This window comes from Alligator mississippiensis, chromosome 4, assembly GCF_030867095.1.
Source record: "Alligator mississippiensis isolate rAllMis1 chromosome 4, rAllMis1, whole genome shotgun sequence".
Lineage (NCBI taxonomy): Eukaryota > Metazoa > Chordata > Crocodylia > Alligatoridae > Alligator > Alligator mississippiensis.
The window spans coordinates 152181327-152203568 of record NC_081827.1 but is presented as its reverse complement, the minus strand read 5'-3'; the positions used below and the strand labels follow the sequence as shown (position 1 = coordinate 152203568).

The following is a 22242-nucleotide window of genomic DNA, read 5'->3' as shown; positions in this document are numbered from 1 at the left end:
GGGTAGGAAAGGACAAACTGTTCAAGGCTGTTTCAGAAATCATGGCTAAGACTGGCCAAGCAGATCGTACATCTGGGTCCTTTACATTTTGTACACTGTCATCAGGGTAGTGGCTGCGACAACTAAATTACACCCTTACAATGATACCTGAAACCTCATTTATGCTCCTACCAACTATACATCTGGTCCAATAAAATACACTGCCCACCAAAAATCCTTGCCTCTTGCATTTTTCCTCAAGTACCACAGCTACAACATCACTCCAACACTACCCTTAGGTACTTCTCATTTCTACAAAGCATGCCTCCCCATCACACCTGCACAGCTCTACTAGCTTTAAGCACGCTGCATGGTGTGGGAGGAGATGAAAGTACATTTATCCTGGAAACACTACTACACAAACTGGGAAGAATCTAAACAATCTTGCAGTTGGTGGGACATGGACACAGGAAAAACATTTTTCCTTGCAAAGTCAGCCCATTTGTTTTGGAATCAACAAGACCAGGGATTGGCAACCTACAGCCTGAGGGCTGGATCCAGCCCATGAATATCTGACCTGGTACACAGCAGAGTTCCCACAGCTGGTAGGGCAGCAGAGGGCTTACAGGGGTTGTCCTAGTATTCCAGGTCCCTTTGTCAGTCTCACACCTCCCCTGTGGGAAAAACTGCTGCTGCAGGGGAATGTGTTAATGAGGTCAGCAATCAGGGGGTTAATGAAGGTCCCATACTGCGGCTGCTGCCTTTTTTGCCACCAAATTTACTGCTACAGATTACCACTGATGATGGGAAATGGCAGAACTTGGCAATGGGTGTGAGTGACAATAGTTGCAGTAGGGGATACAAGAGGTTCCCTAGAGCTGGCAGCTACTGCATTACCCTTTGAGTTGACACCTCAACAGCAATGGCATCTCTTGGGGTTGTGGGGGAGGGGGCAAAGGAACTGGGACTACACTTCTGCTGGCAGCGTGCTGGGACAGGAGGAAAAATTGCCAGCCATTGTTAAAAGGTAGGCAATCTCTCAGCAAGGTGGCACTCTGGACCCCGCACAAGCCCATTTTTACAGTTTTTAGTGAGCAATCTCAGGGGAAGGAAAAAAAACACCCAGTGCTGGTCTATAAACAGATCTCATTTTACTTATTCAAATTAATTCCCCCAGCACCTGACCCCAACATACCTGCAGAGTCTGTTTCATAGCAAGCATCACATTATTCCATAGACTGTTTATAACTCAAAGTTGGAATTGTTTTTGTGCTCACTCTCACCACACACTGCAATGCAGAAGATGGCTGCAGAGCCCAGCTGTGACCAAGAAGGCAGAGAGAGCTGCCCCTTGAAAGCCAAACCTGGCTAACCAGCCACCAACTGATTGGCTTGCCAAGGCCTGCTCCTCAGCTGCTTTCTTGGGAACAGGAATCAAGAGGCAAAGTGGTTCCACTTCACTCCCAGAGTGGTCCCCTTAGAATCTTCCTAGAGCAGCTTTAACCCCTCTCATAAACAAAATCAACAGGGAGAAGAAAAAGACAGGATCTCTGAAGACTTCTAAAGTGTCATGTCTTTGAAAGGCTTTACAGCTTCTCTTCACCCCAAGAAATCCAGAATACGCAGCTGCTTCCAGTCACTACTCAATGCCATAGCTGGAGATTGCTAAAGCATTTTTAGCTTTGAAGGTTCAGTCAGAGGAGATGGGAAGGGAGGGTTTTAAAAGAACTTGACGCCTCGGCCATCATCCAATGTGATAATTTCAGTTTTGTGCTCTTGCTGTAAGGCTTGCAGGGCACGAAGTAGTATGGATTCATCCAAGCCATGGAATTCTAGGAAAGGACAAACATACCCTCAGTCAATATGTGCAAAAAGAATCACACTTAATAAAGCAGCATGACACAGCAATCCCAGCCTATAATAGTGAGCTCCAGGGGGGCTTTATGGAGCGCGTTTCTCAAGTACCAAGAGCACAACAAACAGTGCAGTCAATGCAAACTACTACCACTATTATTGTGGCGTAAAAAATGGAGGACGTGGGTTCTGCTGAATAGCAAAAGAAAAAATTACACCATTTTCAGCACAGACTTGAAATTAGGAAGGGAGCCAGGCACATTTTATGAGGAAGAAAATCTTATCCAGATGGAAGCAGCTGAACAAGGGTACTAAGCTTTGGTCGGAGGAACAGAAATAGCAAACCCTGGAAAGGCCAACACACTGTGGTTAGACAGATGCTGGGACCAACTTGTGACAAGACTTATATACTGCAGCTCTCAGGATGAGAGTTCATTAAAGCAGCAAAATATATAGACCACAACCAACCTGGAATTATTTCACCACTAAAAACTGTAATCTATCAGGAATGCTATCATTTCTACACCACACAGACAACATTACCTTCATTCTCTGTGTCATCTCCATTGACCAGCTCATACAATGTGAATACAGAGTTGGTCAGGCCATTCTTCACCACCTGGAAAAACAGAAGAAATTTAGAGAACTTCACTTTAGTAAAAAGAAATACATAAATAAATGAATATGGACACTCCCAAGACAGCTCTTCATTAGATCTTCATTAAAATGAAGTAGAATCCAGACAGTATTTGTTAGGCAAACAAACACCAAGAGTGCTTAACAATTTTTCAGAGGCAAGATTTGGCTCTGGTGCAAAAGAAATAGCTTCTCTCTCTGATCCATCATTTTTATTCCGCTCCAAAATTAACAAGTTTTATGAAAAGAATTCAGGTCTGGAAGGGCAAAGCAATAGCAGCATTATCCTTACTACAGAAAACTCAACTATTCTCACTCAGACAGAAGCAGGAGTGTTTAACAGCAGCATTTTCTACTAAGTAAGTTCTGTACAACTGTGAGAGCCCGTATACTCTGGCAGAAGGAACTGGGACAGGCAAAGGCAAAAGGCAGCAGAAATCAAGACCCTAAAGTTCGAAGGTAGCAGTCTCCACAACCCATAATTAACATTGCTGTCCTGGAAGACAAGGACAGTTTTCAGACAAGATGAAAAATCAACAGTTCAACTTGGTTCTTTTTATAGCAAGTTGGAAACAAAAGCTGCCGTTCCATACAGAGAAAAAAAGTCTGCCCTGTGGAGCAAATACAGCCTCTTACCCACTGATAAATGAGCTTCCCCCATTCTTCTGGTCTCCGCCACATGACCAAGAAACTGGATTTGTTCTTGTCTAACCATTCGAGGTTTCCTAGGATACAAAGGAAAAAAAACGTATTAAATCATAGTGTACTGGGCCTAGGAAGTCTCCTCACTACACGTTTTATAGTATACCTTCATGCATGCATGCAGTCAACTGCCTATATTTCTACCATATTCTCTCACCCCAGTTGGATTTCTACACATCTCTGACTTCAATGAAGACCTCTGACATGTTATATTTGTCACGCTATTCATGTTTTATCACAACAAAAAGTTAGAGTTCGCACATTCGCACTGTCTGCTGTACTAAAAAAATGGCAAGTCTGCCACAAAAAACACTGCTGTTTCCAACAGCAACTTCTTTGTCATGTTAAACTTTTCTGCAACAAATCTAACATGTGTGCAGGTCTCTCCCACTACCAATATCCCACAGTGGTCCACTCATCCACCCTCCCTCCACCCTCCAAGGTAGGAGGAGGGAAGGACAGCTGCAGTCTCCCTTTTAGTCTGCCCGACCAGCAGGCTACCAGGGAACACTGCAGGACCTCTGCCACCTCTGTTGCAACTTCCAGAGTACAGTCTTCCCAGTACTCTGACAGCAGTGTTCGCATCATGGGAACAACCACAACCATCACCAGTTCTGGCAATGACAAAGCAGGAGTGACCACCACCCAATCAGCCTTTACTGCACAAGTAGATTGCAAACAAGTCCCATCAGCTGTTGCTGCTGGATGACAAGGACTGATCAGGAAGCAGAGACTGACAAAAAAGCCCTTGCCACAGTGGCAGGCAGCCCCAACTAACAGGACTTCAGGGATGACAAGAGCTGGTCAGGCAGCAGCAAACAGCTGATGGGGTGAGTCAGTCAGTGAGTGAGCCTGTTCTGATTACTGAGACTCTCTCCAGAGTGAGCTAGGAAGTAGCCCTCTATCACCCCCTAGCTGGAGATTGTGCTCAGTTGGCAACTTTGCTGTGCTCCAACCAGGAGGCTGTGTTCACATGTATGCCTCATAGTGATCTATTTTCTGTAGTGCTACAAAAATAATGTATCAAAAGCCCAAGAAATCCTTCCAATTCTTTTGGGCCTAACTCTCCCACTCCCAAAACAGCAATTTGGGATCCTATAAAATGAAAGAAAGTAGTTCCAAAAATAAAGACTCCACTGATAACAAGAGAACAAAGGAATGTTCCAATAGCAGTGGTAAAACAACCCAGCATTTTGAGACAGCTGCACATCCAGGCTCATGGCACTAGGACAGAGCCTGGTGATGCAGCCAACAAGTCAGCAGAGATTTTTCACTCACCTTTTTTTCTCAGCTCTTCTAGCACAACCTGTATGGATTCCATGGGGAGTTTCCCTGTTTCTGCATTGAGGAATCACTCACCATAATTTAGTGCCACAGATAAAGTGCAGAGAATGATGTCAGACACATGACTATTTCTAAAGCTGTTCAGGGCAGGAATGGGATGAGGGAAGGACCTAAAAGCAATTCATCTCTGCGAAACAGTCAGACATATCTGAAGCAACCTAAACTGTACTTCTAATGCCACCTCAACCCCTTTCATCATTGATAGGGCTCACAAAACATATATGTATGTGCCTAAAATATTAGGAACTCTTTTTTACACACAAAATCCTTATGATCTTTAATGTCTATCTGGGGCAGGCCTACCTATTATAAATGTTGGTTTAGGACAGTGGTCACCAACCAATGGATCTTGATCCACTGGTAGATCTCGGAGTCTTTTGTGATAGACACTGGAGCCTCTTGGATTCGATCCAAGGCTGGGGGGGCCTGAGTGCCCGTGTGCATGTATGTGCACACCCCAGCCCAGCAGGTCAGTCTGTGGGGGAGGGAACAGACAGGGGCTAGATCGAGGCCACCGTGGCGAGGGACAGTGCCGCAGAGGCAGGAGCAGGGGTAAGTTGAGTGGAGCCCCAGCTGGGTGGGACATACCTGCTGGGGAGGTGCACCCCCAAATAATTTTTTCTCCCTCTGCCACGATCTGCCCCCCGCAGCTTCCCTCCCCACAGACTTACCTGCCTAGGGGGCACCAGCAGATAGATCTTGGATTGCTTTTAAATGCCAAAATCTCCTACTTAAACAGGTTGGAGACCACTGACCTAGGACCATTAAGGGAACTATAAGCCTCCCTTAATCAGAGGGGCCAGTAGAGGCATCAAAATCAATTCCTGGAAACAACTAAAGGAAAACAGGGCTGGGATTCCACAAGGGGCAGGAAGCAGCAAAGAGCTGCAACTTTTTTTTTTTTTATTTCAATTTTCCATATTCCAAGCCAAATTAGCCAAAACAAATTCCAAATCTGTGACTCAGTCCAGAACCATAAGCAGCCCCACTACTGGCAAAAATCCTCCACCCCGATCCAGGGCTTCAGATGTTTCCAAAACCTTTGGAGAGCATCCTACTTGCAGGCCCAAGCCCGGAGGCTTGGGGTTTGGATGCCCCTGAGTTTTGTTTACCCTCAGCCATATGGCTGCAGGAGCAAGCTAGGAAGGAGTCTCCCCTTTCCATAAAGTGGGCATAAAGCCAAGACCTTCTCACTCTAGCAGCTAAGTGGAAGGTTTACTCGACATTACCTTGGCAGGTACTATCCCCGTGCCAGGAGAGTGGTCTTCCTGGGGTGTGACTAAGGAAGACCGCCTCAGTGGTCACAGCGTTTCCCTTGCCAGGCAAGCACAGGACTACGCTTGATCTGAGCCCACAAGAGCAGCTGCAAGGACTTCAAAAGGAGACTAAACTAGCAAATAGGGAACCTCTATTGATGCCAACTTCTTCACTATGGAGCACCGCAGCCCTAACACCATACAACGAGCTTGCTGCCCTGCGTCTCCCAGACAAGCCTGCCCTCACGATCAGAGGCGACAGAGCGCCCTTGCAAGTGCCGCAGTCCTGGGCGCAGCAGGGTGCCACAGCCTGCAACACCCTGCTCCTACCCCAACCCCTTCTCCAGGGCCCCCAGCTGGCTCGCAGCGCTCCTGGGCCGGGGACACGAGGCAAGGATACGCTGCAGCTTCCTGTTGTGGAAGAGCGGGCTGTCCTGCGCCTCCATGACCGTCATGCTGCACTGTTTGCTGAGGCGGCAGTAGGACAGCACCAGGGAGCACCAGGCCGCCAGCTGCTTCTGCCGTGTGTCCACATTGGGCTGCAACCTGGGAGAGGACGCCCCGGGCGCCCCAGTCAGCGCCGGGGCCGGCCCTGCGGGGAGGGGGAGGAGGGGCCCGCAGGGCCTCGCCCCCCGCCCCCGGGGGGACCGGGCAGCCTTTCGCGGCCGGGCCCGCGGGACGCGCGCACTCACGTGAAGAACGGGGGGAAGCTGTACTGCCACGGCCACTCCGCGCTCATCGCCGCCGCCGCCAACGGAACCGCCGCGCTTCCGGTTCCCGCACTTCCGGTCCGCCCCGCACGCCAAGGTTCCGGGCAGCGCCCGTTCCGCCCCGCCCCGCCCGCTCGCCCTGCGCCGGGGTGCTGTCCCGCGCTCCGAGACTCGATCTCCGCGTCCCGGGGCCGTGGGCAGGCTGCTGGGTCGTGTTGCCGACTGCATGACAATTATCCTATTTGTACAATAAGTTCAGCCCTTGTACGATCAAGAGTAGCGAAAGTGTTCAAAATGCACCACGGTGTTTGAGGTACTTAATTGATGCAGCATGTGGAAAACCCAAGTCACTCTGCAGGAGTCTCAGCTGATTTTTTTTTTCAATACTTTTTCCCTATTCCAAGCCAAATTAACCAAAACAAATTCTAAATCTGTGTCAGTCCAGAACCATAAGTGGCTCTACTGCCAGCAAACATCCTATCCTCCACCCCCATCTGTTTCCAAATTTTTTGGCAGGCGTCCTACTTGCAGGCCCAAGCCCAGAGGCTTGCGGCTTGGATGCCCCCTAAGTTTTGCCTTCTGCTGTAAGGCACCAGGGGCAAGCTAGGGGGTAGTCTCCCATTTCCATGAAGTGGGCAGAAAGCCAAGACCTTCCTACTCCAGCAGCTAAGTCTCTACATTACCTTGGCAGGTACTATCCCCCTGCCAGTGTGTATTTCCTGTGTTAGATAAGCACAGACTATGGTTTGGTTTGAGTCTTCAAGAGACTAAGAAACAGGTTTAACTAACACAGTACGTGGAAAACCCAAATTCTACTCAGGAAATCTCAACCTATTTTTACTTTCCTTGTCAACACCTTGTTATAACTCATTGCCTCAAAATACTAAAATAATTGACTTTGATGACCCAGTTCTCACTGACTCACTGGAAAGCTACAGTGAGTAATATAAAGTAAATAAGAAAACTTATTCGCATGCCTATTGGTACACCTATCTGTATACTTTCCAGTGTATGGTAGTTTTTCAGCAAATATGATAATTTTGAGCTTCCAATACCATACTTTCACATTTAAGACCTGGAAACAATGTTACTTTGTGCTGTGTGGGAGTGGGGGAGGCCTGTGGTCTAAGCAGGGGCAGGCGTGCACCTGCTCGCTGATGCGGGGAGCCATTGAGTCAGGTGGTGGCTGAGGCCGGTTGGGCCCTGGGGCCTCTGGCCCAGGTGCTGGTCCCCAGCGACAGCTGGGAGGCAGTTGTGGGATCAGCTGTCTCTGGGGAAGTGACTTGACCTCTCTGATCGGTGATCAGTGTGGTCCACCCAGGTTGCTGCTCCCCACCTCCCCACCCTGAGGCGGGGCTGAGTCAGCAGCTGATTCCTGACAGGAGCCAGGCATCTCCAGGTTAGGCAGCCACTTGTGGCTGTCCCAGCCAGAGAGAGGGCAGGGCATTGCACCTTACAGACTAACTACATCAGAGATGTCAAATCATAGAGGAGTAGGGCTGCAAAGGACCTCCCAAGTCATCTAGTCCAGGGGTTTTCAACCTTTTTTTAATAAGTGTACCCCTGGCGGCTGGACACAGAGCTGGGGGGGAAGGGCAGCAGGGGGTGCTGCGCAGCCAGATGCAGAGCAGCAGCAGCACAGGGTGGTGGATGGCAGCAGCTGATGTGAGTCCCCCCATGCAGTCCGCAGAGGGGTGCCACTGCCCTCGCCCCACCCTGGCCCTTCTCCTGGAAGATGGTGGCCTGGGGTGGTGGGTAGCAGTACTAGGGCCTTCCCAAGTATCCCCAGGGGTACAAGTACACCCAGTTGGCAACCTCTAGTCTAGGTCAGTGCTTCTCAAAGTCGTGGTCCGCCGAGCCACCGGTTGCCAGTCCGCAGCGAGTTGCCAGGAAAGAAAGAAATATATTTTCAGAAGCATAACATTGATGTCATAGCGCCACAGTTTGTACATTCCAACACTCCAGGTGACATCACTTGCAAGGTGAGGAAAGAGAAAGAAACAGCTGGTTGCACATTTGTGTAGCGCTGTTATATGCAGTTGCTGCCACCGGCTGAACTGGGCACTGGTCCCTGGCCCACTGGAAAAAAAATTGCCGGTCCGTCACATCAGATAGTTTAAGAAGCACTGGTCTAGGTAACTGCCTTACTGCCTTCTGCTTCTCCACACCAGGGCGCAAGGTTCCTATTCTGCCTCCTTGTGACAAAGACTGGTGACATTGACCTGCACAGTTCAACAGAGGGTAGTGTTGCACTGCTGGTCTCATTCACATGCTACCAGCTGGATGCGGCTGTGTACTGACAGGATGGCTGGTGTGCAGTGCTGGTGAGGAGGTGGTGGGTTAGCTGAGATGACTCCCTCAATGTCCGCTGCTTGGAGATACTGCCTGCCTACATTTGGGATCTACATGGGCTGTACATTAGCTGTTACTGCACGGGAAAGAAATCTAGGAGTCACAGGGTGTGTCTACACATGCATTTATGCTGCCTTAAATTTACTGTGCAGTAAGGGAATAGGCCAGTGTCTACACGTGCACGTGTTAAAGCACATTAATGCTGTGTGTGGTCTGACTTGGGACTAAAGTTAGTCCCAAGTCAGTCTACACACAGTGTTACTGTGCAGTAAGATGTCTATATGTGTGTAAATTTGATAACTGTAAATTTGATACCTGTATTATGTAGGTATCAAATTTATGCTCAAGTCAGCATAAGTAACCATATTTACTGTGCAGTGCAAGTGTACACGTGCAGATGCACACCCGTACTGCACAGTAATTTTGGTTATGGTGCAGTAAATGCTCATGGAATTCGCTAAAAACATCAGCTCAGCGTTCAGCAGCCATCAAAAAGGCAAACAAAATGTTAGGGATTTTTAAGAATGGAATTCTAAATAAACTGAAAGTATCACCATGTCCCTTTATAAATCCATGGTACCTCTGCACCTTGAATACTATGCCTCATTCTGGTCCCACACCTCAAAGAGCATGTCCCCAAGAGTGGGAATGTACATTTCCCTAGAGACAAAGAGCAGCAGCACAATATGTGCCACTGCTACTTGTCCCTGGAGAATGCCTGTGCACGCACACTCTGGCATGTGGCACGTTACCCCTGGTGTGGTAGGGGAGGCAGGGGCCAGCATCTAGGCTGGACCCAGCAGCCTTACCTGGGGTCCTGGGGGCCTCTGGGGACTGCAGCTGTGGTGATCCAGCAGCAGGGAGCCTCGCCAGCAGCCAGAGCGTGGCTCTGGCCAGCCAGGCTCTGGTTCAGGTGGAGCATGCTGCTGCCAAATGTGCCATTCTGATTTTTTTAGGCATAGGTTTTTTTTTTACACTGGGATCTCTTGCCCCCCACCCCCCTGCACTGCAAATTAGCAGCACAGGGAACACCTGTATATGCGATGTATGCAGTGTTACAGACTGGTCTGTAGCACCACATACTGCATGTGTGCACTCAGTTGGACGTGCCAAAAAAGGATACAGAAGAACTAGAGAAGGTACAGAACAGGGAAACAAAAATGATTAGTGGTATGGAGGGGCTTCCATATGCAGGAGTGACGCTTAGTGGGTGCACGCAGGTACATGCACACCTCCTGAGGGTGGTGGTGCACCCCCTACAAAAAGACACCGCTCACCACCCTGCCACCAACACCTCTGGCGGGATCTGCGGGTGGTCCACAATCCCCGCTGGACGCTGCTGACGCTGCTGGCAGCATCTGCGAGTGGTCGCTGCCCCCTGGTCAGCACTCGCCAGCTCCCCCTCGCCGCCGCTGCCAGCGCCAGTGGCATCTGCAGGAGCTCCCTGCTTACCATCGCCACACTCCTGCTGCGGCTGCCAGCGCAGCCGTGCCCCCCGCCAGCCACCAGGGGCACATGTCATTCATGTCGATATGAGGAGAGTCTAAAGAAGCTAGGCCTATTCAAAGTGATGCTGGGGGGGGGGGGGGGAGGAAATGATAAAAGTTTACAAAATACTACATGGTGAAGAGAAAGTAAATAGGGATTTACTATTTTAAAATCTTTCGCCTTTACTCTCTCTCACAATACAAGAATTGGGTGTCACAAAAAATACTAGTAGGTAGTAAATTGAAAACTAAGAAAAGGAAGTTCTTTTTCACACAGCACATAACTAATGTGGAATTCATTGCACCAAGATGTGTGGAACCTGACAGTTTAGCCATGTTCAACAAGGGATTGGAGAAATCTTGGAAAGGTGCATCAATAGCTATTGAGCATGGGAGTTAAGAGTACAGCCTCTGAATTGGAACTTCCTAGAACTGGAGGCTGCAAGTGAAAGAGGAACAGTGGAAAAAACCCTGGTGATATGCTGTTCATTTTCCCTTTAAGCATCCAACCGTTGCCTCTGTGATACAGAATACTGTACAAGATGGACCTATAGTCTGACCCAGTAAAGGCAGGTCTTATATTCTTATTTTCTAATAACTGGAAAGTGGAGTCTGTCCATGTCCTCAGGAGGGCTCTAGCCCCACACCTTTACCCTGGGATCTTTGGACTGGTGCAGCATCACACCAATACAGGGAGGGATAGAGAAAGCAGTGTCCACAGCAAGTTGCATTCAACAGGACAGATGTTAGCAAATAGCCATTTCCTTCCCAGCCCAGCACAGGATTGTGACCACTGCACAGCCCTGAGGGACTGGGGCAGCCAGACCCAATGAGGAGCCTGGGGTGCGGGTTGAAGCAGCAGGACTTCCTGCAGTGTGAAAACCACTGTCAAGAGCTGCCCCCACCCCATCCCTGCACACATGGTGCCACTGCTGCTGCTGAGCAACTGAATGCTCAAGGTCCTATGTTGGAGATGCCCCAGATGCTCCCCTAGGTCCTTCCCCCTGTGCCAGTCCAGAGGCAAGTGTTCTAGGTCATGTCAAGGTCATGCCAGCTTTAGCACTCAGCTACACAGAAGTTCTGCCAGAGGGGCCTAGAACAGGGCATTAATGAGTGCTGAGAGATGCAGTCAGGCCCTGGGCGTTGTTCGCCTGGTGTTTCCTTCCACAGGGAGGGAACTGAAGCTGTTGTCAGCCATCCAGTAGGGTGAGGACAGGAAGGAAGAGGCCAGCCTGGGGGGCGTGGAGCAGAGTGCAGGGACTATGTGCAAGGGCAGGGATGGCTCAGCCCAGGCCTCCTGCTCAGCCCAATAGATCCACATCATATCCACCAAGAGCCCCATCAGGCCCTGAGACAGGCCAGCTCCCCACTCTCCTAGTTTCCCAGACTTCCTCAGTTCTGCCGTCCAGGTGGAAATGAAACCATAGCAGCAGCATCTCCTTTTCAGCTGTCAGCCTCTGCCCTGGTTGAAGGGGGTTGGCACCCCACAAGGTCCTTAAAACTAGCTTCTGGTCAGGGGTTGGTCAAGCCCCCAACTTGGAATCAGCATCTACTTCAATTATGGAAGGCAGTAGGAACTACAGCTCTTTCAGTGCCTGGGGCAGAGGTGATGGTGGTGGGGAATTATGCTGACCACTGGAGAGCAGGGGATGGGAGCAGAGTCTTACCTGCTCTGGCTTTCCTCATTGTGGGTGGTAGCTTCAACTGCAGCAGCTGAGAAACCGGCAGTGGTGTAGGACCCTTGGACTGCTTCTGGTGCCCCATTTGCTCCTCCACCCCGAGGCACAGGGCTTGTCTCCAATGGCAAAGCCTTCCTGGGAGGGGGGCACAATTTCACTCTCTCCCCCCACAACACATTACTGAGCATGGGGCTGTGCTGGCTCAGTTCTTATAGCCGGGCAGCTCAAGTTTGTGCCTACAATGTCAAAAACTCTTGTGGGGAGGGGACTGCATGGGCACCCCCTCTAAGTTGGTGCCCAGGGCTGGTGCCCTGCTTACTCCTACCTTCTTATGCTACTGAGTGAGATGAGGGGGTGAAGTAAGGGCCAACCCAGGAGGAAGCCAACTGAAGACAAAGTAAGGGCCAGGAACAATCCCTGTGGCTTGAAGACAGACAACTAATGGGCCTTAGTTCATGCCCCTCCGACGCTCCATGAAACTCCTGCCCGAAGCAGCTGTTCACCCATGCTGGGGCCCAGCACAGCCAGGTAACTTTGGCTGCAAGGGAGAGGTCAAGCTATTTAGAGAAGCCAAGCTGCCCTTGTTCTCTAACTGCCACCCAGCCTGGCAGTGGCCCAGGCGGATGGGAGGGCCGGATGAACTGACTGCCTCAGTGTACTCCAGGGGCAGGCACTGGCACTTGAACAAAAAATGTTCCCAGGGTGGGGGCCACACAATGACTCACAGAGCCAGCTAGGGCAGGAAAGGAGGGACCTCGCTTGGGCTCCTGGGTGGGACCTTAAAGGCTGGAGGGTGACCATAGCACAGTGTCCCCCTTATGCACAGAGGCACATGTACACACAGCATACAGGCATGCTGACACGCACACTTAGATACTGTAGTGATTGCCATGGAGGTGCCTGCCAAGTAACAAACCAGATCCTCCCAGCCCTGGGCCCACCCCCATCCCTGCACAACAGCTAAGCCTTCCTCATGCCCCAGGCCTCAGCCCAACACTGACCCTCCCTGACCATGCCTGGCTCCTTGCCATGTCACTCACACCCTACTCTGCTCCAAGGGGGGATGATCCCAAACCAGGCTTTGGAGTCTGCCTCGCTCTCAGGCCCTACTTGTCTTGGTCTTCCCTATGCCTGCCCCAATGTTGCTTTGCATCTGGGACAAGTCTCGCCTGGTCATTCAGGTCACCCAATGATGCCCACCCTACCTCCCTGAATAAGGAGCTGCCTGGCAGTGCAGCAGGGGTGCATCAGTTGGACTTGCTGTTACCCAAGAGAGGGACTGCTGAGGCTTTTATGATATAAGCAGCAATCTGCTATGGTCCAGGAGGCCTGGGGATTATCGTACGTCCCTGGATAATCCTGGGGAAGGCCCCAAACCAAGGTTGAGTCCCACAAACAGCAGCAGAAAGCACCCGAGAGCCAATTCTCTGTGGGGTTTTAGACTGGTGTGGCATGGGGCAATGCCCAGCTGGCAGCAGGGATGGGGGTATGGTTCTCTCTACCTCCTTGCTCTGTCCAGCATTTGTGTGACACATAGCAACAAACCAATCAGCAGCAGGAAGAGGTCAGTGTCCAGGGAGAGAAGCTCTTTAATCTCCAACAGTGTAACCAATGAGCTGGTTTGCAAAGGGGGCTGGAAAACATTTTGGGATGAACCATGAAGAGTTGTGTAGCATCCGGTTCTCCACAGAAAGGAAACAGGCACCAGAGTCTAATAAACAAGCAGGGGAAGCCAACTGCCCTGACACCACATCCTCTCCAAAGCCACAAGGCTTTCCTGGCAGTGCAAGGCCAGGGGCTGCCTCCACCCACAGCACTAACACCATGCTGCAAGCCAGCTCCTTCTTAGGGGACATGCCTACACATGGGCTGCTGGAGCACCTGGGGCTGCTGGAGCATGCTTCCTAGGGGGACAGGGGTACTTCCAGCTCAGCTCAGGAGGCTTAGACACAGGAGACTTTAGAGCAGTGGTCAGCAACCTATCCAGGCTGTAGACTGGAATGATCCACCTCAGGTCGGAGGCAAGAGACAGAACTTTGGGACCCAGCTGCTGTCACCACTTCTCCCCACTGTGGCATGGAGGGAGGGGGGAAGTGCCTGCTGCTGAAGCCGTCTGTGGCCTGGATCCAATGGCTCCATGGGTGGAATCCAGCTCGAAGGCCATAGGTTACCAATCTCTGCTTTAGAGCATTTAAGTGGCACTGGCTGAGGAATCAGCCTATCCAGTCCTTCCCTGGCAGCTGCCTGGAAAAAAAAATCAGGGACAGACCCTGAGTGTTGGGGCTGCCCAGCCTGAGCTGGCCCCTTCTTCTGGAAGCAGACTGTATGTATGAACACCAGCAGGCTGGATTCTGCTCCAAGTGGCACACGTGACCTCAGGGCAAAGTCCTCCAGAATGTGCTGTCCTCACATGGTGGAACTGGTGTTTGAAAGCAAATCTGCCTCAGTGCATGGGAGAAGACACAACAAAGGTTAGGCCACCATGTTCAGCCAGAGATGGCAGCTGTGCCTGCATATGGCAGGGTTGCTGAACAGTTGCTTCAGGGTTCCTCTAAACTGTCAGGTCTGTCAGTCGGCTAGGACCTTTGTGAGACAAGGGTTCCTCCAGTTATCAGGTGCAGCCAAGTTAGCAACTGCATGAGAAGGGCCACAATTCCAGTCTGAGCCAGAACCACACACTGCAGGGATTTAGCGCTACCCAGCCTCCTTCCAACATTGGGCCTTGGTTTGGGTCAGACACTGGACAAAGCTCTGGGGTTGGCATCACAGTGAGCAGCTGACAGAAGTTGGGTTTGGGTTGAAGATTTGGTCCAAGCCCTTGGGTCTGTTTCTTTAATGAGCTTGGGTTAACTCACGTGTCCTTGGTGGCATCTTGACCTGGGATCCCTCACAGGCTCACAGTACTCAGGACTGCATCTTGCCATCCTTGCTCCGCCACACCACCAAAGCAACCAAGAAGGGGATTAGGCAAATGGGGGTGATGATCATGGCCAGCAGCACATCTTCGGGAGGGTCAAAGTACATAGGGCGCTCCAGGGTGCAGTTAAAAAAGTATGTGTGGTGGCTCTGGAAGATGTACTTCTCTGCAACAGCATTGGGGTAGCCGTATTTTATCTTGTCAGCCCAGTTCTCGAGGCAATATCGAAGAATACTGTATGGCCTGGGGGAGAGAGGCAAGAAGTAGCTGAGCTCACTCCAGGACTAGGCATTCTTTGGTGCTGTCAACTGGTGTGAACTGAGAAGAACTGCCACCAGAGAACCTCAGCACTTGCTAAGCAGACAGAGCCAGACCCAACACCACTGGAACAATTCTAAGGAGTCCAGTGTGCCAGCTGGTTCAGAGTGAAAGCCCAGCCTGGGTCTGAGTCAGATATGACATTAGCTCCATCCATTCCTGTGGGTTGGCTCTGAGAACCCTCACCTCACATTTGGTTTTGCCTACCTAGTGCCAGGTGTGGCCAAATATCCCTGGCACCTCACTGCCAGTCCCACCTCCTAGAACTGGAAATTTGACGCTGAACTGGAAACAACCAACCAATGGCAGGCCTGAGTTCCTGAGTTCATCCTCAAGTCCAAATGGCTGTCATGTCACAGCTGCCAGGTAGGAATTAGTCAGCAATGGACAGCTGAAAGAGAACAGCTTTTGAAGCTGCCCTGAGGTGGTTCATGGAGCAATTCTGGGGGGAAAACAGTTTTCCAGTGTCAAACATTTGTGCCCACAGGGTTTGCAGTCTTTGGAATTTCCAAGTGTAATGGCTTGAACTGAATGCTTTCATAGCAGTTCCACTGGATCTAGATCACTGTATCAAAAATGATGCTCAGAAATTGTGAACAAAACAACTTTTCCCCTTTCATACAAAATTCTGAGTAGAAAACAACCCCACCCTGCCACCAGCCCTGCACAGGCCTGGAGTGCCACAGGGCTCTGGTACAGCCAGTGAGAACCATGCCCCAAGTGCCAAGGCAGTGCCCATGCACTGCCAGACCCAACTGCTCCTCCAGCAGTTCCCAGCCTTGGACTGAGAGCACCACACATTTAACCCTCTCCCTAATGCCTGGCTAGCTGTACTTCAGCAGCTGATGGACAGTGGAAAGGGCTCTGTGTGGAGGCTGGCTCACTGGCAAACCCCTGCCAGAGGTTATTCAATGCCCTGCACCTCTAGTACCTGCTGATGACACTCCATTCACATAACTGCACCCCGGTCACGTTCTTCATCATTTCAGAGAAATTGGACCAGCAGTAATCCGCTATGTGTGCATAAATCTCATCTGGAAAGAAGAAAACTTAAGCACTGAACAAGATGCAAATAGCAAATAGCAAGGATCTAGGAGCCCTGTGCAAGGCACAGGGCCTGCCCGTGGGAAGGAGGGGCAGTGGCTGCACCAACAGAAAGGATGACAAAGCCAGAGTCTGCATGATCTCAGCAGCTTCCCATAGGACAGAGCCCATGTACCCTTCTTGCTCTCCTTCACTCATGCCCCAGCAGGCTCCCAGTGAGGCCTTCCCTGCACAGTCTAGTGACCTTGAGGAACTCCCCTGCAGGAAAGGGGCAGTCTAGCCCTCAGCTAGTGACAAAGCCTTAGCCTGACAGCATAGTAGTGGTTGTGTATATCTGCTATATTGCTCTATCCAATGGGAAGCTGAAGTCGAACTGAGCATCCTACCCCTCTATGGGGATAAGTTACAGCTGCTAAATTAAAATTACTGAAGTTTTGCTTCCCCTTCTCACAGGATACACCACATACAAGCCAGTTACCATGTATCAGCCTGGCACATAGCAAATTCCCCTCTCTAAAATTAGTAGAATTATTTTGTCTGTCCAAGCCCATAGGCACATGACAGCACCCAACCCTGCAGCTTTTGGGCTCTGCATTCATGGTCATACCCCTCAAGCGGCCCTCTCAACACTGGCAGAGGGAAAGCACTAACATGGTCCCTAGTGCCTTCCAAATACAGATGCAGGCTGTGCTCCAGAAGGCAGTAAACAAGGGCACAGAGCTAAACCAGGACAAAACATGCCCTGCAGAAAATACTGTACAGCACAGGCACTCTATGCAGGTCACCCCAGCTGCCCACCTAGGCTGCAACCTGATAGGGAGACCGTTTCGGAGGAAGAGGCTTCCTGCAGCACTGATCTGATCCCAGCACCACGGGGGTCTACCCTGATGCCTCTGGCCCTGCTGCTAACCAACCCAATCCATGCTCTACCCAGTACTTACCAAGGTTGTATGTTGCAGTCTCATCTGCAGCCAGATGAGGTGCTTGTGTGGCAGTCCCACCATGGCATACCTTGCTCCCAAGAGCCACTGGGGAGGATGAAAAATCAAAGAATGAAAAACAGGAGTGAAAGGGAGCTCAGCAGGTGATGTAGATCAGTCCCTTGCTCCAGGCAGGACTTGGACTCAAAAGGAGATGTGTTGTAAGGACTTGCTTCATCCATCCCTGCAGTTCTGTCTCTCTGGGCACTGCCCCAAAGCACCCTCTGGCCTGTGATGTTTGGGAGAAGCTGGGGGTAGCTGTAGGCACGGGGCTAGTGACATAGGTGGTATATTTCTTGGGCTTGGTCAACAGTAGTGTAGAGGTCAAGATTTGCAGAACCAGCCTCTGATACTTGGTACCCAGATGGTTCTGGGCAGCCTGATGGCTACAGGGAACCAAATGCTTGTTGCTGTCAGCTCAGCTGGCACAGCGGTGCTCAGGACCCCTCCTGCCCTGGCCCCAGAGTTTCACCCAGCATCCCCACTGCTCCCTGCTACATCCTTCTTTCTGCAACTCTTGGGTGCAGTAAAGGCTATATGCAAATGAAACGGCATGGCATGGCATTGCACGCATGGTGAGTGCATTGGCCATGGAAAGGCACGTAGCACCTGCAGCAGTTGGGAGCACTGGGCAGGGTACCACCCTGCACCAATTCCACAGGGAGATGAATTGGGCATAAGACAGGTAGCTCTAAGGCTAAGCTTGGGAGCAGAAAGGGAAAGAGGAGGGGACAATCGAAGTGAAGTATGTAATTAGGGGAAGAGCTGGGTTGGGAGGTGTTGGGACCCAAAGGCTTCTGGGCCCAGCTTGATAATACTGGCAATTGGCAAGAGACTACTGTCTGTTTGCTGCATGCTTGTTCTTAGCTGCAACCCAGCAGAAATGTGACAGACAGGTCACCCTGACCGTGACCTGTCCCTGCTAAAGGAAAAGAAGACATCTGGAAGGATCCTGGTTGGATGACCAAAAGCTAATCAGGAAGTTGGCTAACTAAACTGAATAAAAATAACTTGGCAAAAGAGGAACAGTCAGAGCAAAATCCTACTGCCACCTAAGAACAAAAAGATTACCTCAGAATTAAAAAAATTCCAGTTAAAGGTAACCATATATGGCAAGCGGAAATCAGCTCGTTAATATGCATTGTAGGGAAGAGTTTATGCTAATATATTAATAGTAATCAGCAGCGATAAGGTATATAAGTACAACCCAGCTTTTCCCCTAATCACATGCTTCACTGTCTTCCTAGGGTAGTGGCTGGACCTGTTCCTCCTACAATGCCATGTCTAAACCTCCCTTGAGATTTCAGGGGAGAGAAGAAACCGGTCTTCATGACCTGGACTGCTATTGGCTGCCAGCACCCACTGTGATGGTGCAGAGCAGATGAGCCTACCTTGCCGGTCTGGCTGGAAAGTGGACCTGGGTTAGGGAAGCTGTCTTCTTGACCTTTCCTTCCTCATGGGGACCTGGTCTATGACACAGCAGAGCTGGGAGGCAGTGGGTTGGGGGCTGTTTGTGGTACACTGCCCAGTGGGGGCTGCTCTATGGCATGGCAAGACTGACAGTCCAGTCCCTGAAATTGCAAGGCTGGGAGGACTGGTTAGTGCCATTCCAGAGATGGCAGGATTGGCTCACTGCTTGGCAGTGCTGGGGGATCCAGTCTGTGGCATGCTGAGGCTTGGGGCTGGTCTGTGGTATGCCAGGGCTAAGGGACATCTGGCTACTTGCTGTTTCTCTACCTACTTTTGCATTTATGAGATCTCACAGGCAGCAGTACTTCCTCTTCCCACCACAGTTTTGCCATGGGAGCAAGTCTGAGGCTCAGTGACAAGTTGCATGCCCCTGGGGAGGGGAAGGTGGGAGGGCAGGCAGACTGGTGGAAGACAGGGGTGCCCACAGTCAAAGTATCGCCAGCACTTTTCTGTCCAGGGCCCAGGCAGGTCATCCTACCATTGATTCAGACAGAGGCTTGCAGGTTTGGGACCTTTCAGTGCGTGTTTTGCCATCCCAAATGTCCCTAATGGTCATGATGATAATAAACAGGGGAAAACGAGGGGAAGCAGGAAGAGGTGCCCAGAGCCAGGCAGCAGCATTTGCATACCTTCCATGATGCAGGCTCAGCTGCAAGGAGAAGCATGATGTTACACATGCTCACATAGAGCTCTCGCAAGCAGCTCCCCTGCACAGACGCACACCAACCCCACGGCCAGGACTCGCACCAGACACGTGTGCTAAACGTGCTTCCCACTGCTCACAAGCACCCTGCCAGCCTAGCCTCCTGCTGGATTCCCATCCCCTTCACACAGGGGGGGACCGAGGCATAGAGACACAGGTCGTCAGAGCCAGAGCCGGTGCTGAAGCCCAGGAGCCCTGTCTCAGAAAGGTAAAAAGGACTCCCCGGAGCCTTCTCCTCTCTGTGGGTTAGTGATTCATTTTTTATATTTGTGTGCTGCCGTCTCCAGAAGAGGCTCAGGAACTGTCCCACTTTTCATTGGGGCTGCTGTCCCTGCCCTTCTCCCTGCTCCCCTGTACAGAGGGGTCACTGAACCTGGTCAGCAGCACGCACTGCCCTGCCATGCAGAGCTCCCCTGGCTGGAGGCTGTCACACAGAGGGAGAGAATATTTGATCTAGAGTCAGTAAAGAGGGCACATTGCTGGAAGGGGAGAAGCCATGCTTGCTCCTGCAAAGTTGCACTTGGGGCTCCCCTACTTTGCAGTCCCACCCCAAAAAGAGGTGAATATAGCCAGGCTTCAGCAGGGGTCACAGCTCAGAGAGGCTGCAGCCAAATCTAACATGTCATATAGCCCAAATCTGTGAACCCTTCCACCCCTTAAAGGCCCCTGGCAGGGAGAAGAGCCAGCCCCAGGCAGCCCCACATCGGGCTGGGCTCAGCCAGAATTGCACTTACCCCAGAGCAGCAGTAGGAGCCCCCGGGAAAGGCAGCCAGAGTCTGTCTCTTTGCATAGTGCCATCCTACAAAGTCTGCCTGCTAATGACCAGGACAAGTATTTCAATGGAAATAACAGGAAGCAACTCCTTTCCTCTGACAGGGGTGGTATCTACTACAGGAGACGTGTGAAAACTGAGATTACTCAGTGCTGCTTTAAAACAGATCTCCCAGTGGGACTCTTGTCAGAACAGTGCAACCACTGGGCCCCCATGCTGCTAGGTGTGTGCTTGGCGCCTATGGGCACCGATCCTCACCACCCAGAGCTGCCCCAGCCTTGGGGTACCTCTGTCACTTTACCCACACATCTGGCCAGTGGCAGGGAGAACTCTGCTCCCTTTACAGCACATAAAACTTTTACAAGGCCCATTATTTGTTTGTGTATTTCACTTTAATCCTGTCTGGGCTGGGTTGTGAAATCACCAGTCTCCTGCATGGAGAGCAGGCAGCCCGGGGGAGTGGATGGGGAAAGTGTAATATCTCAGTTGGGCACTGATATTAGTGAGCTATGCAGTTTGTAGGCTCGGAGGCAGGTTTGGGGAGCTTCAAAACCAACAGCCCTATGTCTGCTGCTACTACCTCAAGACCATCTCTCAGCATTTACCTCTGAACCCAGTCTGAACACCACTGCTCAGGGGGTAATCTTTCCACCCTCTCCAGCCCCCTGGAAAGCAGTGAGGAAGACAGCACTTGTTGCCCCCTCCCCGCCCCCAAAAGTGCCAGGAAGCCTCACACCATCACAAGAAAACCCTGGGGGAATTCGTGTTTACCAAAGTGGGGGAGCCCAGCAGCTGCTCAAGGCAAGAAAAAAGAGCAAGCACCCACCCCATTGCTCTGCTGATTCCCTCCACTCCTGATTCCTGGTCCCTGCTTGCCCAGCCTTGGGCTCCCCAACCTCACAGCTCTGCTGGTGCCCCTCACTCCTGCCCCCAGCCCCTGTTAGCCCAGCCCTGGGCTACCACAAACAGAAATGAATGGCTAGTCCGAATGACACTGCACAGTGTATTTGTTCTGTGATGTGCTCGTAGGGGGAAACATGCTGAGACCAGACACACTCATCTCACTTCTGGCTTGAGGCAGAATTTGAGCCTAATGTTTCCTGTTTAGCAGGCAGTTTGTGGAGCTCACAAACCGTGTGTAAACTGCAGGGCAAAAGGACTGCAGCTAAGAGGAACCCTCCCTGCACTGGAAAGATAATATCACTCTGCGTTTTGTGCTTTCCCTGCAAATGTCCTTGCCTAATGGGCCAATTGTCTCTGGGCTGCGCAGTAGTAGCTTGTTCCAGGACACTGCAAGATCTTCCATGGGAGAGTGGCCGCATCTGGAACACATAATGACCCGCACATGAAACTCCTGGGGTGTGCTCAGGGGTTAGAGCCCCTCGATCCCATTCTTTGTTGTCTGCACACTTGGAGCCGAGCCTCGAGTTCTGCAGATGGTGTTTCCTTGCCAAGGCAACACCCACTGATGTCATCTGGAGTACTGCCGCTTGAACAGGGCCATGCTTGTCACTCATGTGTGACGCTCCCAGCCAGGACTGGCCGTGGAGGAGTCCCTAGTGCACAGATCCAGGCTGGAGCAGTTCCACAAGCCCGACTGCCTCGCTTTGCCAGGCAAACACCATGTTCTTTGCTGATCCCTGAGGAGGAACTCTAGTGGGGCAAAGTGACCAGTGAGTGGCAGGCTGATGACAACGTGATCCCAAAGTGCCAGGATCCTGAGAGGGGAGCCAGGGGTGGAGAGGAGCCCATTCGTATTCTTGCACCCTCCTGGTCATGCCTGTCAGTGCTACCTGACTGATAGGGGCCAGGCTGTGCCTCCAGGCTTGCAGGGAGTCTTCTTTCTCCATCTAGGCTGGAGCCTTTCTGGGCAGGGAGAACCCACACCAGAGTGAACAATAAACACTTCTCCTGGCGCTCAGCCTCCAGCCCCTCCCAGCAAGACCTGGAGAAGTCAGCACAGAACCACAGAGCAAGCCCCAAGGCCCTGGTGCAGAGTGGGAAGGGTCTCACAGTGAGTCAATGGCAGAGCTTTGAAT

General features: G+C 51.3%; 2 protein-coding genes across 2 annotated transcripts; both read right to left on the bottom strand.

Annotated features, from left to right (window-relative positions):
- Positions 1 to 1108: 1108 nt before the first annotated feature.
- On the bottom strand, positions 1109 to 6566 carry VPS25 (vacuolar protein sorting 25 homolog). Its single transcript, XM_006273460.4, has 6 exons — positions 6464 to 6566; positions 6172 to 6317; positions 4450 to 4503; positions 3106 to 3194; positions 2377 to 2452; positions 1109 to 1811 (listed from the first exon to the last, which is right to left on the bottom strand). Exons 1-6 carry the CDS (start codon positions 6508 to 6510, stop codon positions 1699 to 1701), a joined length of 525 nt encoding a protein of 174 aa, XP_006273522.1. The 5' UTR covers positions 6511 to 6566; the 3' UTR covers positions 1109 to 1698.
- Positions 6567 to 13570: 7004 nt separating this feature from the next.
- Positions 13571 to 20274, bottom strand: RAMP2 (receptor activity modifying protein 2). The gene is made up of 4 exons (XM_006273461.3): positions 20166 to 20274; positions 17220 to 17306; positions 16166 to 16268; positions 13571 to 15159 (listed from the first exon to the last, which is right to left on the bottom strand). The coding sequence occupies exons 1-4, from the start codon at positions 20227 to 20229 to the stop codon at positions 14904 to 14906; spliced, it is 510 nt and encodes a 169-aa protein (XP_006273523.1). The 5' UTR covers positions 20230 to 20274; the 3' UTR covers positions 13571 to 14903.
- Positions 20275 to 22242: the final 1968 nt, after the last annotated feature.

Coding starts and splice junctions, on each gene's coding strand:
- VPS25 (XM_006273460.4), bottom strand. CDS start 6,510: ATGAGCGCGGAGTGGCCGTGGCAGTACAGCTTCCCCCCGTTCTTCAC. Junction 6,318..6,463: donor AGCTTCCCCCCGTTCTTCAC/GTGAGTGCGCGC, acceptor GTCCTCTCCCAG/GTTGCAGCCCAATGTGGACA. Junction 4,504..6,171: donor CCACAACAGGAAGCTGCAGC/GTATCCTTGCCT, acceptor ATGCAGAAACAG/GGAAACTCCCCATGGAATCC.
- RAMP2 (XM_006273461.3), bottom strand. CDS start 20,229: ATGGCACTATGCAAAGAGACAGACTCTGGCTGCCTTTCCCGGGGGCTC. Junction 17,307..20,165: donor GCTCCTACTGCTGCTCTGGG/GTAAGTGCAATT, acceptor CATCCTCCCCAG/TGGCTCTTGGGAGCAAGGTA. Junction 15,160..16,165: donor GAATGGAGTGTCATCAGCAG/GTACTAGAGGTG, acceptor TCTCTCCCCCAG/GCCATACAGTATTCTTCGAT.